The 18,438-nt window shown below is 43.2% G+C and overlaps 1 protein-coding gene across 2 annotated transcripts in view; it reads left to right on the forward strand.

Moving 5' to 3' along the window:
- The first annotated feature begins 15,981 nt into the window (after positions 1-15,981).
- The window catches only part of AEBP2 (AE binding protein 2), a 49,072-nt gene continuing 46,615 nt past the window's right edge, over positions 15,982-18,438 (forward strand). Inside the window, exon 1 of one of the 2 annotated variants that reach the window (XM_065858124.2) lies at positions 15,982-16,819. In XM_065858124.2, coding sequence (XP_065714196.2) covers positions 16,176-16,819 — 644 coding nt within the window. In that variant the 5' untranslated portion in view covers positions 15,982-16,175. The remainder of the gene's footprint in view (positions 16,820-18,438) is intronic. The other variant, XM_065858133.2, reaches the window with a different exon arrangement.

The following is an 18,438-nucleotide window of genomic DNA, read 5'->3' on the forward strand; positions in this document are numbered from 1 at the left end:
GTTGTAGTTGGTGTCTTGACAGTTTTTTATATGTTGTGGACTGGTTTAAAGAGAGAGACCTCATTGGGTAGTTGAAACCAAAACCGTGTTCACACTGTTACTGAGATGCGGAATGTAGTCTTCAGTTAATATTTTTCCATAAATATATTTGCCATAAAATGAACCCAATAAGGTTCTATTTTCAGAAAATCAGAGAATTAAACAGTACGTTTCTATCTGAATCACTTTAGTTGGACAGTCTGGGAAAGGTTATTGGATCCACTAGGAGTACACACAGGAAAAACATCAAGGGATTACACTTAGAGTAATATATCTACTGAATTCTCTAGTACTTGGGCTGGTGGCTCAAATTATATTCTGGTTGAGTAAAGCAGCAGAGTGGAAGATCTTCAGTCATTGGTGCCGGATAACTCTTACCCAAACTTTTCATTATATTCTAACAATGTGGTTGTTTTTTTTTTTTTCTTTTCTAATAAAACCAAACCATAAATAGTACTCATTCAGATCTCAGCAGTGGGTCAGCATGTCTTTTCTGCACAGTACTTTTTTGCCCCTGTGATCCTGTATTTTGCTGTACTTATTTTCTGAAGTTATTCTAGGGTAGTTTAATCTTATTTCAGTTTGAATCCTCGGTCAAAACGTTATTTTCCATCCTTTGGAAAGTTGACATTTAAATTGCCAGTGAACAAATTGCCTGTACCTGGCATTAACAATATATCTGAAACAACTTAATTTAACTTTTTTAAGGATGCACGTGAAGAAAACAAAGCAACATCTGGCCTTCATTTCTTCTAAAGAACATTATATATACTTGCCGTTATATCCTTGGAGATGTTTAGCTTGTCCATATGGGAACACTGAAGAAGCTGCTACAAAATAAAATGGAATATACTGGTGGCTGAAAGTAAACGCCTGGCCCAAAATGAAGGCTGAAAGCAGCTGCTTTCTGAACTTGACACGCACAACTTGTTACCTAGCTGTTCCAGATGTGTCAGCGTTCAAATGTTGCTTGTGGAATGAAGTTTTTGGTATTTTATTGTGATGTTTCTTCATTCTGTCCTATGCCAAAGAAAATGTTTTTAGGTCTGTCTAAATGTTATCTAGCTGTTGTTGTGAAACTGCAAGCAACTCTTAATTGTAGCTATGGGTAAGTAACATCACCACAGCGGTCGCTAGTTAGCTCATGTGGCAGTCTTGCTATGGATGTGTTTAAGAACACTTATTTAAGTTGGGTTAGGTTCTGTTTGGAATAAAAGCAAAAGCTCTGAGCAAATGGTGCTGTTTCCAGTGGGCTGCTGTGGAGTATATCAGGACGAAACCAGATGTGATCTCATTAACTTCTTTATTGCTGAAACCAAACCTAAAATAAGGAATTAATTTTTTGTCAAATTCCATCCAGATCCCTGCTCAATGGAACAAGAAGACTTCAAAGAATTTCAGACTAAAAATGGAAACACTCTCTTCCTTTTTTGAAGGTGAAATGAGTACTATTAAAAAAAAAAAAAACAACACATGCAGCAGACCCACAGGTTTAACTTTATACATGGCAGATGTAAGATTTACCTAGGTCTTAGAGATCTGGTCAATGAAAACTTTCAGAAAAATACCTCATCCTCATCTGTCGTCATCTGGTAGTTTTCTGGGATCACAACCCAGGACTTTATTCTGCAACTTTATATCTATTCTAGCCCTATTCTGCATTCCTTGTACAGGGAAAAAAAATGCTTTATCCATACAACAGTTGTCTGTGTACAAGCAACTGAAACCAGGCCACTAGTTTCTTACTTGAAATTGCTAAAATCTGCAGGTGCTTAGTGTATCATGAGAGTCACCCAGCATTTCCAAGTAACTTGCCTATGGATTTCCCTTATTTTCATCAATAGATTCTATTTAAAAGAAAAAAAAATATTTTTTTTTAAGTACTAGTCACGTTGTTAAAAATCAAATAATTGCTGGTACAAATACATAAGGCTTATTTGAGAAAAGTGTGATTAATTGACAGGAGTACATTTCCAAGTGATTGAAAAAAAGCTGCAAAATTCAGCACCTCTCAACTCATAAAAATCACCTCTTCAAAATATGAATTTCTGCTAAGTCTTGACACTGATTAGACATGTAGTTGACTGCTCTGTATTGTGCAACTTTCTTCTTGGTAAAATCCCAAGTCAGCCAGAATGTGTAGGCTGTTTCAGATGTTTCAGCTTTAAACATGAATGATTTTTTTTTTCCCATGCTCATACACCAGTCTTGGAAACAGCTGTTAGTGGCTATTGCATTTATTCCTTTCATATACTGAAATGATCATATCTAGACAGAGAGAAAAAAGACAGCTGAACTTTCTGATTAATGTTTTCTGATGTTTGTGACTGCTGCTATTTCATGTTTGATTTCTGGCTGCCTGGAGACTGTCTTGGAGAGTTTCTACATGCAAGGGCTGGTATGGTACAGAAGTCAGCTTGTGTGTGAGTGAGGACCAGCTGAAGGTGTCATTTCATGAGCTAGGAGATTGCCTGGAAACATGGGATTGTTTGATCTAAAGCATATCTGAATAATATTTCTGGCTGGTTTATTAGCCTACACCAACATACCTATAATATTTTGTAACTACTTTTTCTAGTATATTGTGCCTATAAATAATATTTTTAATAGAGACAAAGTGCCTGGATAATGTGTGACAACCCTGATCACTCTTTACAAGCCTCTCAACCATTTAGGAGGTCATGTTAGTGAAGAGGAATTGGTTAATACTCAAATTAATTGCAACACTGGGAAAACCATGCTTGCTTTTATGATCTGATTCTTTGGAATATGGGGGAAGGGGATGACTACTCTGAACTCACAGCATTTTCTTTTAAAACTTTATTTCATGACCTTAAAACTATGACGTTTTGTGTAATCACCTAAATATAACCTAGCTAAGCTCTTCTTCATTTCCATTATCACGAATTTAGGACAAGGAAGAAGAGAGGCCATGACATTTTGATCATTTTTACCTCATTAAAATCTTGTGGACCCCAAGGAGCGCAGTTAGGTCATGTTTGTGAAAGGCAGGAGTCTAAAGCCTTGCTTTGAGCCATTCCTATCTCAGAGAAGCGTTCTGCACGAATTACTGTACATCTTTCCCTGTCTGTCTGGTTCCAGGCTAGAGCACTTCAGGAGTGTGACTGTAAACAGGAGAGAATCACAGTTAAAGCCTGAGCACTCCTGACTTTCTAGGCAATTCTGAAACCGTCAGATGCTGCATCTGAGTCTGAATGCAGCAAACTGGATTTCTGTTCAGTTGATCAGGTGGCCTCCTCCAACAACTGCCAAGGAGCTGTTGATTCTATGGATGCACAGCAAGCTGGATTTGTGTTTTGAAAAGTGCTGCTAGCAATCAATATCAATGCAATAGGAGGCTTTCTCTCCCACAGCCCTCCCTTTTTCCTGCAGCTGTCAGTAGGCACAGACTCACTTGTACTCTAAAGACAGTGTTATTACCTGCTGTCCTTGATCCAAAAGCAGCCAGTCTAAGCTTCCTTCCAGTATCTGTACTGGGAAGTTGTGTTAACAGGGGAGGCAGAACATGAAGGGCACGTACATTATGAGTCCAAGTTCAAGTACTCACCCGGAAGGACCCCAAAAGAACAAAGTTAGACTCGCTGCAGCTGCTGCTGCTTCCCCACTTTAGCTTTCCTCCTTTTTTTCCTCTCTGCCTGTGCTTTTGTCCTCATGGCGTGGTTGCCATTGTGTGGCAGTTTTAAGGGATGAAAGCAAATGATTGCTGATGGGTGACATGATAGCACTTTAAATGGGAAGGCAGATTGGTTCCAATACCAAGCAATATAGTGACATGCACAAAGCAAGTGGTGGCAGCACAATAGGCTTAGAATGATCACCATAACCGTAAGTGACTGACAAAAGAAACTGTGATATACAAATACTAACATGTGTTTTAAAAAAAAATGATGTTAAAATATCCAGAACTATCAAAGATACTGTGGTCTGGGAAACAGCGTAACTTGCAAGCTGTCCAGATGCAGCACTGACTGCAGCTGACCTGTCATCTTTGTAATATTTAGTACCCCATTTTCTTCTGACTTTCTGGGAATCTGAGTGCTGAGCACACGCAGGAAATTGAGGATTACAAACTTGTCTGAACTTTACACTGCCAAACATTAACATGCAGATGCAGCAGCCTGTATGTAAATTATGTTATCTGAGCTGTTTTATGCATGTATTTCCAGGATAAGAAAGGAGATTATTTCATTGTGTGAACTAATTACCTGTGAAGAAAAAAATCAGAACCTTTTTAATGTTAATGCAAGGATGCATTTTTATTAACCTTCGTACTCAATCATCGAGTGTTTTATGTTTATTATGTATTTTCAAATACATAATCTTGATCCTTTAACTTAAATGAAGTTCTTGATGTGACTTTGCATAAACAGGTTTCTGTGCAAGGTTGTAGCCACATCTCAGAGCCTTCCTTTGTCCATAAAATTAGGTTGCTTCACCAGCCATAAAGACAAGTGACTTTTAAGTGTCATGGTATTGCTGCTTAATCACACACAGCAACAATTAAAAAGTGGACAATCATATTAAACTGGAACTAAGGGACAAATTACTGCAAAACAGAGAAAATATGTTCTTGGCCTAATCTGGACTGGCACACAGCCAGAGCAACAAAGTTAATGTTCATTTAGCAGACCTGAGCCCAGACAGGAACAGCACTTCTGGTTTCAGGTGGAAAGCATGTATGATTAAAAGTTAAACATGGTCATACTGCAAACATGATGATACAAGAGAGAATTTGTGCGAGAACCTGATCTCTTGTGGTTACTACATCTCAGCTGAAATTCAGCATGTTGCTTATTAATACTATAATTAGATAAGGGAGGAGGGGAGTAACTCTCAAATATTTCATCTTCTATTATTTGTATAGCTTTTAAGCCAGCATTTATTTTGCTGGATTGTGTTAGGAATTATATAAACTAGGTTGGTTGGGTTTGCATTTACATTTTACTATAGAGCATAAGTTGATAATAAGTTGTACGTAATAGAAATGAATATACAGGCAATATGCCAAATTAATTTTCTCCAGTACAGTGCAGGTGATTGACTGAGATGACCTAGTGCAATAAAAGAAAGACTCAAAATCTGACCATATAAGTACAAAAAAGTCTTCCAAAACACATGCTAGTATAACCAACTTGAAAGACAGCACTTAATTTATGTGAAAATAATCAAGTGTGGTGGGAAATGTTTTCTTCTGTAAAGTCCCATTTTAAACTGGCTGCTTTGCTACCTTTTTACATGGAACTTGTGGCTGTGAAACTGGGAAGTGAATGTGGCTGAGGAACATTTGTGTAAAATCAGAAAATGGGGGCTCAAGGTAGCAAGGAGCACAGAAACCATGATGTGAAGTATTGCCAAGAAGATGTTCCTTGGAAGAAACAAGGCAGAAGTAGGTCACCTTTCAGTGTCCGAGTTACACTTCTATAACACTTTGTTGTACCTCTCATGCACTAGCATAACCTAAATCAAATAGTTTTCTCAACTTAAGAGTCCTCACTTTTATGTGAAGACATGCAGGCATGAAATGTTGTAAGATGCACCACATTTAAAATTAGATCTTTTTCACCTTGATTTAAAGTGTGTTATAATAAAACTGTTTCCTATACTTTCTAGGCTTTAAACAGCTGAATCTACTTTTCACCAAAATGAAACAAATACTTAGCATTGCCAACCCCGCTAGAAATTCAACCATAAAGATGATGGTTCTGATAATTTATCTAGTTAAATGTAATATAAAGCCAAACCACTGCCATTTGTCCTCATAGTAGGCCTCTATGGCAACAGCTTCTTAAGAATTTATAGTGCCACACTTTCCTACTATATTTTAAGAAGTATAGTAAGTTGCTTTGGGGCACTGAACTGCCTAGGAAAAGCACTGGACGGTATTTGTTTCATGAACGCAGTTTAAATGTGTCACTGGGCAAAAATCATTAAGCACATAATAAATGCTCATCCTCACTGGAAAAAAAAAAAAAAAAAGACTAAATAGAATCAAAAGTGTTATGCGATCAAAAACTAGACCCATCTTTATTGAGAACACTCCATGCATATGTATCACAGCAGCTTTCACTGGAATGCTTCAAAGACAGATAACTAGACCTCAGAGCAATTCTGGGAAAGAGACTGTGATGCATATCCTAACCATGGTTAGATTGCTGCGTAACAAAACAATAAAATGGTTTGCCCACTCCTATACGCTCAGTTGCTGTGGAGAGTCTGTGAGCAACTGAGCTGGGAACAGACTTCAGGAGACAAGAATCACTGCTTTGCCTATTAGAAGGCATGCAGTGCATCTGTTGGGCATGTCATTGGGGTATTAAGCTAATTTAAGATTTAGGTCTCTCAATTCTGCAATATATTCCAGGCTTCCTGAGAGAGGGACCCTCTGAACTATTTAAATTCTGAATTATGGAAGGGTCACAGTGCAACATAGACTCTCCTGTGTGATACATGCTGTGTCCCCCCCTCCTCACTGCCATCCTCCATAGGCCAACAACATCAGGGTTTGCCCAAGTTCCTCAGAGCTCCTCAGTTCCCGAGCTCTCAGTCTGAGTTTGATTTTCTGGCCCCACTGAGGTCAATGGAAATTTTGCAATCAATACCAGAGAAGCCAAAGTTTCAGAAGCTTGTAGAGTTCATCTGAGAGCACACATTTGATCATTTAATTTCGAATAAAGGTGGCTGTTGTGAGACTGGGTGTAAAGTGTGCGATCTCAGCTTCTCTTGCCTTAGTGATAATCAGCAGGAATACAATGCAAGCTTCCACATGTTCATGTTTGGATTTCCCAGTGTTTCAAATAAACAGTATTGGAACTCAATCAACATGTGCATAGTTAAAAAGACTTCACTTTCTCCCTCCTTGTTTACACCATGAGCATCTCAGTCACGAAGCAACCATTTACAGTCATTTCAGTAGAAAAAAAGGTTTGCTGTGAATGGAATGGTCTCATAGGTCCCCCAAACTGGTGCTTGTGATTACAGTGGGACAGGTGGCATGGACAGCGGGTTGCCTAACTGCGGCGTGGAATGGAATGGCCAGAGTTGACCAGGTAAGGTCCCACTGTTGTCAAGAGTGTGACCCCAAGCAACTGACACTGACACAGAAATCCTCTCAGCCTCTGGTCCCAAAGCTGCCATGCAAACATCAGAGTATGCAGACGTGCTGGCCCATAACACTGAGATAACAGGAGTGGCAGTTGTTACATTGACAGAGTTGGATTGCAGAATGTGCTGGTATTTGTGTAGGTTTTCTACAGATTACTGCTGCCTTCTACGCAGCATTTTTGCTGCCAAGGAGGGGCAAAAGGGAGTACAGAAAAGCTAGATGCTGCCCCTGTTAAACCAGATAAATGAACAGAAGGTATACGGGGTATTGAAGAGGTTGGGGGGGCGGGGCAGGGAAGTTCCATTTTTGCCAGATTGCAACTATGCTCCGGCTTCAGAGGGCCAGAGCAGGGAAGCTCGCAGAGTAAAACCAGGGAGATTTGACAAGCAGACATTCCCCTGGCTCTGTTGTCAGTGTGCAGACAGGCAGCGCAGTTCCTTTGGCACAGAACTGCTGCAGTGAGCTGATGAAGATCTTTTCAGTCCCTGGGCTTCCCAGTGCTGTCATGACAACAGCTACTTTCTCGGTCCTGCTGAAACCCCTTTTCACATTCAGTGAATGCCATGCACAGAAAAGTAGGTTGTTCTCATCAATCTCCCTCTCTCTCTCAGATTTGATTGATTGAGAATAGGGGGTGATGCTGTACTTCTATCGACTTGGCTTATTTTCCATGAACATGACAGATCCTTGATCTTATAGAAAAGGTTTGAAGAGTTATGAGTTGGAAACATGCAATTTTTTTTAATAGCTCAGAGAACAAATACACTCTCTGTAATAAATAGTTGTCATTAGTGGCAAATGAATCAAGCCATCCTGCTGGTTTTGTAATTGTTAAATTAGTTTTGATTACTTTGAGTATGACTTCTGCTATTCAATAAATACCATAAAAATGGAAGGCTATTTTTTGGATGCAAATCTGAACTTTTCTGAACTTCAGGTGTTTGCTCTGCTCAAGCCTACCAAATATTTTTTACTTAAATACACTAATGCTGTACACCTCTAGCTTTTTGATAAACACTCCAGGACCTGATGTAACATAAGCAAAGCAGTGGGGAGAGAAGAGGAATCATCCAGCTGTTAAAGTTTTGGGAAATCTGGACTTTGACAGCTTCTCCCTGACAGTACCTTGACAAGGCTGGCCAGACTGTGTGATAAATGCCTCTCTTAAGGATAACCTCTGTCGCTTAACTTTCTAGCATGCCAAGATCTGGCAATCCTGGAAAATATGTAATCTTAGCTGTTCATCACTTTTAATCTCACAGCATCCAGCAGGATCCTAAAGCTGTCATATACACTATCACAGAACTCCTGAATGCAGTCATTAGTCTGTCAGGCTGCATCTAAACCTGCCTGCAGGGACTCACAGCTTGGTCCCAGCCCTGCAGCTCAGCTCAGCTCCTATGGCTCCTGCCCAGGCCTCCCTTCCTGTCTTTAGACATCACAGTGCAAGGCAAGTCCAGTGCCATGGTTTTCATTCCCATGTGAAGCTGGGGCAAAGCCAGGGTAGGTGGTTATATTTCGGAATGAAGAAAAATAGTTACTGTTTTTGCAGATTTGACGATGTCTGTGTCTTTGTGTAACATGGGAATAATATCTCAGCTTTACAGAATCATAGAATAGTTGAGGTTGGAAGGCACCTCTGAAGATCACAGCAGTATCAGCTAGAAGAGGCTGCTCAGGACCATGTCCAGGTGTGTTTTGAATGTCTTCAGCAACGGCGAAGCCACAGCCTCTCTGGACAGCCTCTTCTACTGCTTGACAGCCCTCACTGTGAAAAAGTTTTTTCTTATGTTTAAACAGAATTTTCTATATTTCAGTCTGTGGCCACTGCCTCTTGCCCTTCACCAGACACAACTGAGAAGAGTCTGGCTCCATCTTCTTTACTTCCCCCCGCCAGATATTTATACATCTTGATAAGATCCTCCCAGGCCTTCACTTCTCCAGGCTGAGCAGCCTCAGATCTCTCAGCCTCTCCTCATCTGACATGCTCCACTGCTTTAATTATCTTCAGGGCCCCTTGCTGGGCCCACCACAGCATGTTCTGGAAAGCTGAGAACCGTGGTGTGTTCACAGGAGCTTGATCTCAGAAAGACAAGAGATTCTTTCAAGAAAAAAAAAAAAAAGGAAGAAGGAAAAAAAAAGGCAACACCATTGTAACTAGATTTCTGCAAAGGAATGTTCATTTAAATTTTATTATTTTTTTTAATTGACTGTTCTATGAAAAATCCATATTCTAGTTATGACCACAAACTGAAGAACTGGAGTTTTAAAGTCATCCGAGAACGTGGAAAAGCTGCTGTAAACCTGTATTCCTTCCAAGCTGTGATTTGTATTTAATTAGCGTTCAATTCATTATGTGTTTCTGTTTGGCTGTAATGGTTACACACCGGTTTTGCAACATGAGCGATCTTGATTACTTTTACGGTTTTGAAAAGAATCTCCATGTGTGCAAAGAAAGACTCTGCTCTTGACTCCACATCTACATTTCTAGAAAAAAACTGTCTAGCATGCTTATGCAAAATTGCCCCCTCCGTTGGGGTCACCTCCCCCTGCTTTTATTGTAAAGCTCTATAGTAACTGACCTGCAAAAAAATAAATGGCCATACTGATGGCAACCCTGTTTTTGTGGTTGGGCGCACACCTTCATTTAAAGCTGGAATCCAGCTCTGTTTTGCATAAGAATGTAGAAAACATGCATTCCCCAAATTAACGGCATGTAAAGACTCTTTCTTTAATCTGGAAGCAAATATGTTAATTATCTCTGGTTAAAACTAATCTAAATTGCACACTTTAAGAATGTTAATTCTTCTGAGACTTAAGAATTTTGGCTGCCTTTTATTGAAAAAGAGCAAACTATGCCAAGAAAAAAATGTACACAAGGAGGTACAGGATACTTTCGGAGGAAAAGAAAATGTCTCTGCTCATTTATGTATTTTTGAATCAAAATATAAAAATATTGACAATATTCATGACAGAGAAAAGATGCTTTGTTTTGTACTGCATATATTATTGTTTTACCTGTTCATTTGATGTATTGCATCAGCTATCTACATTTTCCAATGTGGCATTTGGAAAACTTTCTGAATACTTGCAAAGAAAAGCACAACACATTTTAGCATATACTTACGCAAGTCTCTGGAACTCAAAAAAACTTAGAGACATGGGGTGTCAGGATTAATGTTCAGATAGATACATCAGTGCAGAAGTATTTCAAGTAGCTTTTGCTTTTGAAGGAAATTCTGAGTTGGTTCTCAGGGGTACCTATAATAATATCTATAATAATAGTTTATCATAGCTAAATAGTATCTATTTGAAATCCTGTGCTTATGTTTCAGTTTTTTGCAACAAGCTGTAAAGCACATACATGAACTATATTCTGAGGCCTTCTAATGCCTTGAACTGAAAGTTATCTTTTGCTTACAAGAAATCTTCACGCTTTCTTGTTTTGCTTTTTGTGTTTTCCTTCAATATCATTTGACAGTAAATTTAACATCAATTAGTGTGCATTTTAGAGAAGAGGATTTACTCATAAAATATCTGATTCCTTTCAGTTACATCAAAACATCCGTGGAACATGGGCTTCCTCTTACTGTTTGCTTAATATAAAGTTGCCCTCACCTCCACTTGGCTTGCAAGTTGTTAGGGCAGTACAGATGCAAATATAATGAATATTAGGATGTGCTTTTGGATGACCTCCAGAATGACAGAATGGGGTTTTCCATTCCCAAATTAACTTCTGGTCATTTGTGTCAGCTTAATAATTTCTCATTTTTTTCTGTTCCTTCTTTTTTTTCCCCATCCCCAGAGTGGCCCAGTTACTTATAACTGAGCTGTCTGGAGTTTTCTGAAGTTTCACGACCTAACAGCAACAGAATGCCTTTTTTTTTTTTTTTTTAATCCTAGTAACCACTAAAAGCAGTTTTTTGGTCTAGCTTGTGGCATGAATTTCAGAGACAGCTGTGCTGGCACAACAGAAGAGGCGATGTGTCACCATGAGAGCTGTAACAAAGCATGGGCAAGGAAGAGGGGGAAGAACTGTATAGGAGGATCTATAATTGACATTGCTGCAAAGTGTTTTGCCGAGCCAGTGCACAGCCCCAGCGAGGGCTCAGCACCCAACAGGGAGAGAAGAGGGACCCCAGCCCAACATGCATTCCCAGCAGCCTTCCTTTGTTTGGGCCAACCTAAGCAAGGCTTGACGTTTCCTCTACTCATGGTTTCTAAGCAAGCAGTATGAAGAAAGATTAAAGGCAGCTTTAAAAAGAAAATAGCATAGAAGCTGAGTTTAAATGGAGAATTAACTGAGTGCTGCAGGATAGGGTGGGGTCACAATTGCAGAATGAACCGGTTTCAGTCCGGTCTGAAGGGAAGGGTGAGAACTGAGTGCTGGGTGCTCACTTGAAGCCGTAAGAGATTGCAGCCTCTTCCTCCAGACCTGGAATCTGGATGGGGAAGGGTGGGGCAGAAAGAAGGGAAGGGTGCAGTTTCCAGAGGCTGCTGAGCAGGCAGAATATGGTGAGCAAGGTGAATCATGAGGTTCAGGCAGCAGGAATTTCCTGCAGTGTTTAAGACATGCATGCGGAGGCAGGGGCAGGAGAAGGGAGTTCAGTGGCCAAATGTTTTGTTCTACAGCGCTTCCCCTGGTATCCGAACAAGCACACGACGGGATGTCACTTTTTCCTGTATCTCAGGCCTATGGCATTTTTCTTCTCCCTTTCTAGGCCTTTCTTAGTGTTTTTAAGTGTTTTGCTTGCATACTACACATCATAGTATTACGAAGCTGATCAACATTAGGAAAACAAACTCAAAAAACCTGCCTCATGTACAAAATCTTCTGATGATCTCAGCTAACTGTTCTTCAAAGAAAACCCACAACACAGCAAGATTTTTTGACTCAAGAAGAAACTACTTCTTTGGCATGTGTTCATTACTGATTCTGCTGTCCCTGTGAAGGCCGGCACTCCGCTGTTCCTAAGGTAAGTGAATAAAATTTTAATTCCTTTTCCCTGCTCTTCTGTGTCTGCAATATTGTTTGTTCTTGCACTAGTGGAGAATGGTTCTGCTTGTACTCTTTACTCTTTGCCTGTTAAAAAGCTTCTCCTAGTTTATCTACTGACACTTTTTTAAAATTTATTTTGTACTTTGTTGAGAATGTCTTCTAAGTATCACCGATTAGCATGCCTCAACATAAACATCTCGGCTTTAAAGAATTGTCCCTGTTGCAACACGATCATACCAAGCTAGACCGAACATAGCAGACGCACATGCACCCTTAAAGCCTAAGTGGATGTGGAAGTTCTTTTTTTTCCAAGGGATTTCCTAACAGTGTGTCCTGCTTTGAGCTTTTACCAGACCATTGAAATGCAAGTGATTTAGATGCCTTTGCAAGGTCTAGACTCACCTGTTCTCAGAGAGATCTCTTCTTTCAAGGGGTTTGAAAAATCAAAAACCTTAGAGAAAAATATTTAAGCTGGGTATATTTGTGCAGAGAAAGCTCAGTAATATGAGACTCAAGTAATGATCGCTGCTTGCACTTTATTAAGACTTTATTATGGTGCTCAAGAAACATGCCTGGATGCAGAATTTTGTGGTTTTGAAAAACCGAGAGCAGGACACCAAGAGGCTATCACAGAAGATTTCTTTGATGACTGCCGCGGTAGCGACCCCTTCGGTACTGATCTCTTGCTTAAACACTAAGTGATTTCCATTAGGCAGGTTCACACCGTCCTTCCTATTCATTTGTGCCCTGAGGTTTCCTTCCCTCACCCTCTCTGAATACACAAATCACCTAATGAGCTGGCGTCTCTATTGCTCTACTTAGGAAGGCGGGAGCTCTGAATCACCCTGCTTGCTTTCAGTACACAAACACAAGGCGCCTTGCGAGCACACACGACCTCAAGAAACCAAGTGGGGCTTGGGGGGAAAAAAAAAAGTACAGTGATGGGCTTGTGAACACACAGTGGGGTGGATTTGGACAATTTTCATTAGGGTACATGGAGATTTCTTTCATTTTTTTCTCTTATTCTTAGCTTGTAAAAGGTGCATTTTACCTAAGACGTTTATATATTTTGGTTTCTTATGACTTGATACCTCTCTGATTGTGTCCCTCGCTACAGGAGAGAACTCCAGAAGGGAGTAGAGAAAGGGTAGAAGAGACATAGGAACTACTGCAGCTACTGCTGTCTTCTGACTGAATAAAAGGTTGTCGTTTCTTTCTGAAACCTCACGCTTTGTGCTTGATAAGACTAGTGACAGCAACACCCACCCGGGAGCGCTGCGCCTTCCAAAGAGTGAAGTACAGAGCACGCTGTTCCTGGGAGGGAGGAGGAAAGGCAAAGGAGAATGTAGAAGCTATGGATTTGGTGACTATTTTGTTGGAGTTAGTAGACCAGAAATACATGTATTACACAGATGAAACAGCATTAGAGCTGTTTTTTTTCTTGTTTTTTGGTGTGGTTTTCTTTTTTTGTTGTTGTTGTTGTGTTGTGAGTTACTTTTTTTTTTTTTTTTTACCGTTCTTGCCATTTTGACTTTCTAGCTGAGGCTGGTTTCTAGAAATCTGGGAAAATGGCATCACTTTTCTTGCTGTTATTCGTTTCCTATGTTGGTTTGCTTGTGCTCCTCTGCAGGTTAAAGCTCTCAAGCTCTCATAGGTTTGTTTTCAAAACTTAATCCAATGTCATGCCCCTTTGCTCCAACACTGCGTTGCTGTTTCAGCACTGTGGCATTCTGCTTTGATGCTGTTACCCCACAGGTTGCTGGTGGTGCTGCTAACAACGATGTTTGTTGATGGGCTGGAAGCCATCTCCAGCTATGCTAATGCAGGTCTTGGGAGCACCCTTTTCAGATTTTAATCCTACGCAGTTAACTCCTCCTGGAATCCAGGATCTCTGTGGATATGCCAGACACGCCTGCTGTAACTTGAATTGGGGATGTTCTTCCTATTGCGCAGAAGGCACAATGTTTTTTCTGGATTGAGTTGTGGTTCCATGTTTTGTTGTTTGTTTTTAAACTAAATTACCATTGCATCACTTTTTTTTTTTTTTAAACGTGGCAAGGTCCGTAAGACTTGGGTAAAGGCTGACAGATGTATATATGGCATTTAAAAGTCATGTGGAATAGCATTTTATGCTTTCAATTACCCTCTTCATCCCTCCAGCAATTTGTCAAACTACCTGATTTCATCTCTGTTCAGATTCTACCCACCTTCCTATTCTACTGCAAACCCCCATCCTATAAACTTCTGCTAATCCCTTCCACATGGCAATGTATCAAACACTTTCTTGATGTCCGTGTAGACAAGACTCTTGTCAAAAAGCCTGTCATGTTAGTCTGGCATGATCTACTCTTAGTAAACTTTATCACATTTTACATTAATATTAAAATGACTTGAATTTTCAAAATTTGTTTTGAAGTCTTGTATATGACTGACAATCATTCTTTTCAGTTCTTTCACCTTTCCTCTTCTACACATATATAGCTGTTTTTTCAGGTGGCACAATTCCTAAGTCAACAAATTTACTAACCCCACGCCTCCAGAACTGAATTCAGGTTCATAAGAAAAAAAAAAAAATAACCAATTACCAGCTTGGAGAAGAGGAGACTGAGGGGTGACCTCATTAATGTTTATCAATGTGTAGCGGGTGAGTGTCACGAGGATGGAGCCAGGCTCTTCTCGATGACAACCAATGATAAGACAAGGGGCAATGAGTACAAACTGGAACACAGGAGGTTCCACTTAAATATGAGAAGAAACTTCTTTTCAGTGAAGGTGACAGAGCACTGGAACAGGCTGCCCAGGGAGGTTGTGGAGTCTCCTTCTCTGGAGACATTCAAAAGCCGCCTGGACACATTCCTGTGTAACCTCATTTGGGTGTTCCCGTTCCAGTGGGGGAACTGGACTAGATGATCTTTCCAGGTCCCTTCCAATCCCTGACGTTCTGTGATTCTGTAATTTTCTCAGTTCTAGTACATGAAACTCTTTGGGTTTACTTTCATTTAAATGCAGTAATCTATATTTTGCATTCCCCTTTAGTTACACTGCTTTTACCTGATAGCCAACACACCTCTCTGCTGCAAACGGATGTTTAAGGCCACATCTAGTTTATTCTCTTTGCTCGTTCTCCTCACTGCATACCATGCCCACTTTTTCATTCCTTTTTGTTACTACCGCTGAAAACCCTTTTCTGTCTCCTTTGTGCCTCAGCCGAGCTTGTCTTTTGACAGTTCCCACTGGGTAATGTCACATTGTGACCTGCACCCTGTAGATCTCTGTGCTCGTTTCTCCCTTTCTCCTAAGTTGTGTTCCGTTTCCTCCCTATTTTAGTTACTACGAGCGCAGTCATCTCTGGACTCCCCACACCCTCCTCCCACCCCCGTTATCCTCTCACGGGTACAAATGTCACGCTGTGACACCCGCTCTCTTTGCACCCTCCCTCCAGCAGCCCCGTAGGACTAAAGCTGCCCAGCTTGTGACCGAAACACCCCGGAGGCTGATGAGATTTTGGGCACTTTGGCCGCCGGGGAGGTTTAGGGGGAAAAGGGGTGCGGCGGCTGCGCCTCCTGGCCGGGGGTTCCTGGTTCCCCGTTCCCGGCTCGTCCTGCGTGACTCCCCCCACCCCCGCACACGAGTGTGGAGCCGCGGAGTGTGAGTAATGATGACGCGACTCAAGCTGGACGTTGGAAAGCGAGCGACTGTCCCCGCCGCCCAACCGCCGCCCCGTCACCGCCCCTCCCGCGCCAGGGGGGCGGCCGCTCCGCCCTTTCTCACGATTTTTGTCCCCGGGCGCGTTCCGTAGCGCGTGCGGCGGCGGGCGGCCGCCCCAGCCCCTCCTCTCTGCGATTGTGCGGGTGAGAAGGGCAGCGGGAAGGGGGGAGCGTGGAGGGAGGAACGCGGCCGCGCGCGCTCGCACGGGACACGCGCACGCCCCCGCCGTTGCTGCTGCTGCCGCTGCTGCCGCCGCGCGCGCCCGCCCGCCCGGCCCCGCTCCGCTCGCAGCGACTCGCAGGCGCCATGGCGGCCGCTCGCAGCGACATGGCGGAGCCGGAGGGGCTGCTTCCCGGCGAGGCGGCGATCGCCGCCGCGGCAGCCGAGGAGGAGGAGGCCGCCGGGGCTGTGTCCGGGTCCTCGTTGTCGCTTTCGGCCTCGGCGGCGGCCGCGGCGGAAACTGAGTCGCTGTTGCTGCTGAACGGCGAGGCGGAGAGCATGTCGGAGCCGAGCCCGGAGAGCGCCAGCCAGGCCGGGGACGGGGAGGACGAGGAGGAGGAAGAAGAAGAAGAAGAAGAAGAGGAGGAGGAGGAGGAGGAGGGCGGCGAGGAGGAGGAGAGCAGCCTGGTGGGGAGCAGCAGCACGAGCAGTGGCTGTTGCAGCGACGAGACCCGCTCGCTGAGCCCCGGCGGCAGCAGCGAGGCCGACGCCAAGGAGGAGCCCAAGGGCCCCCGGGGCAGTCAGGAGGACGGGCTGGGCCGCGGCGCAGGCGGCGGCGGGGGGAGCAGCTCCAGCAGCGTGTCCAGCGGTGGCGACGAGGGCTACGGCACCGGCGGCGGCGGCAGCAGCAGCGGCAGCAGCAGCTGCAGCGCCACGTCGGGGGGCCGGCGCGGCAGCCTGGAGATGTCCTCGGACGGGGAGCCCCTCAGTCGCATGGACTCGGAGGACAGGTCAGTGCGCTTCTTGGTCCCCGCCGGTGGCCGCCTTCGCCTCTGCACTTTCCCCGCCCTTCCCTGGGGAGCAGGGGGTCCCTCGGGTCTGGGGGCTGGCGGGCGCCATGTCCGGTCGCCTCCCCGCCCCACAGCGCCGGGGGGCTCGCCAGCCCGCCCGCCCTGCCGCAGCGGCCAAGGGGGCCCTTTTCTCTGGGCGCTGGCTGCCCCTCGCCCCCCTCCCAGCCGTGGGGGCTGTCAAGGCGGCGACGCGGGGCAGCCACAGGTTTCTCCGGCCAACTTGCGCCGGGCGGGGCGGGCGGCGGCCTGCGGCGATGCGGCGGGCCCTGCTCCCCCACCGCGGTTTCTGCTTCTCCGGGCGCCCTTCGAAAGCTTGTGCGCTGCTTTTGGGAGGAGAGGACGCACCCCCCGGCTTGGCACCGGGCGGCAGGCGGCGTGGGGGCTGCTGGAGCTGCAGCCATCACCGTTAGGCGTCTGATGGAGAGCCCCGGAACGGCCCCCAGTGCCATCTGAGCACAGGGCGCTGCCTGTTCAGGTGACGATATTTGGTTACCGCTCTCCCCAAAAGCTGATTTTTTTCAGATGATGCTTTTGGGGTTCTTTAGGGTTGTATCTTGCACTAACGGACAGGCAGGGTGTACCAGAGCTTCAGGATGGGAGATCATCCAGGGATGTGGTTTTTACCTGCACCAAGATCTCTGCACTAGAGGCAGAAAGCTCTTAAAATAGTAGTGGAAAGAAAAATCTAGTTTACTAAAATAAAAAGCCTTTCCATATTAAGTGTGTACAGGTAATAAGTATGCACAGTATTAAGCGAAGCTCAGTAAATTGAGGTTCAAAGTCTTCTTTGGATGAGTTCTGTAATAGCAATTGTAAAGATGGTTTCTTACGTTTTTCTGTGTTAAAGGTGCGTCTCTCATTTGACTGAGGCTTTAGCTTGATTTTTGTGGAAAGGCACAACCAAATTCTCACACATGGTTGAATTTTGCCTTTCAGGTTTAGCTTAGCTTACTAAGTCAAGCGTTTCAAAGAAGGTGGTTTATGCAGTAGCTTTCTTGGATGTTGTGTGTAACAGTTTAGCTGACAAACTGAAAATAGAATGAAAAATGGACATAAGAGCAGCCTTAAAATGCTGTAAGTACCTTTGCTAATTAGTACTTTAAAATAGTTTAAGAAACTTGTGTGATCTTTTTGTTTCAGTTTAGCTTTAAAAAGTCTTTGACTTCCCTGTTAGAGTTACAGTTAAGTAACAATTACAATTTTGTTGGTCCTTTCTTAAGATGGTTTCATTGTTAAGTGTGAAGGATTATGTGGTTTGGTCCAGAAATGTACTTTGAATATATATTAGATCAAATTCTGTGTAGCTATACAAATATCTGTATTCCACAAGTGTGGCATCACTAGATCTAACTTAAAGTGTTAAAAACATTTTCTTTCTTCCATACTTGCGCAAGATGGAAAGGGGGCTGGGTACTGAGGTTTTGTTTGGTTTGTTTTTTTCAAAAGCTGAGATTTTATGTGAAATCACAGAAGTATGGAAGTAGACTTCTGGAAATAAAACAGGTTCATAATGGAGTTCTAAGATAATAGTTTATTGTTTCTCATAGAATTAAAATCAA

The sequence above is a fragment of the Patagioenas fasciata genome, chromosome 1 (assembly GCF_037038585.1).
Source record: "Patagioenas fasciata isolate bPatFas1 chromosome 1, bPatFas1.hap1, whole genome shotgun sequence".
Taxonomy (NCBI): domain Eukaryota; kingdom Metazoa; phylum Chordata; class Aves; order Columbiformes; family Columbidae; genus Patagioenas; species Patagioenas fasciata.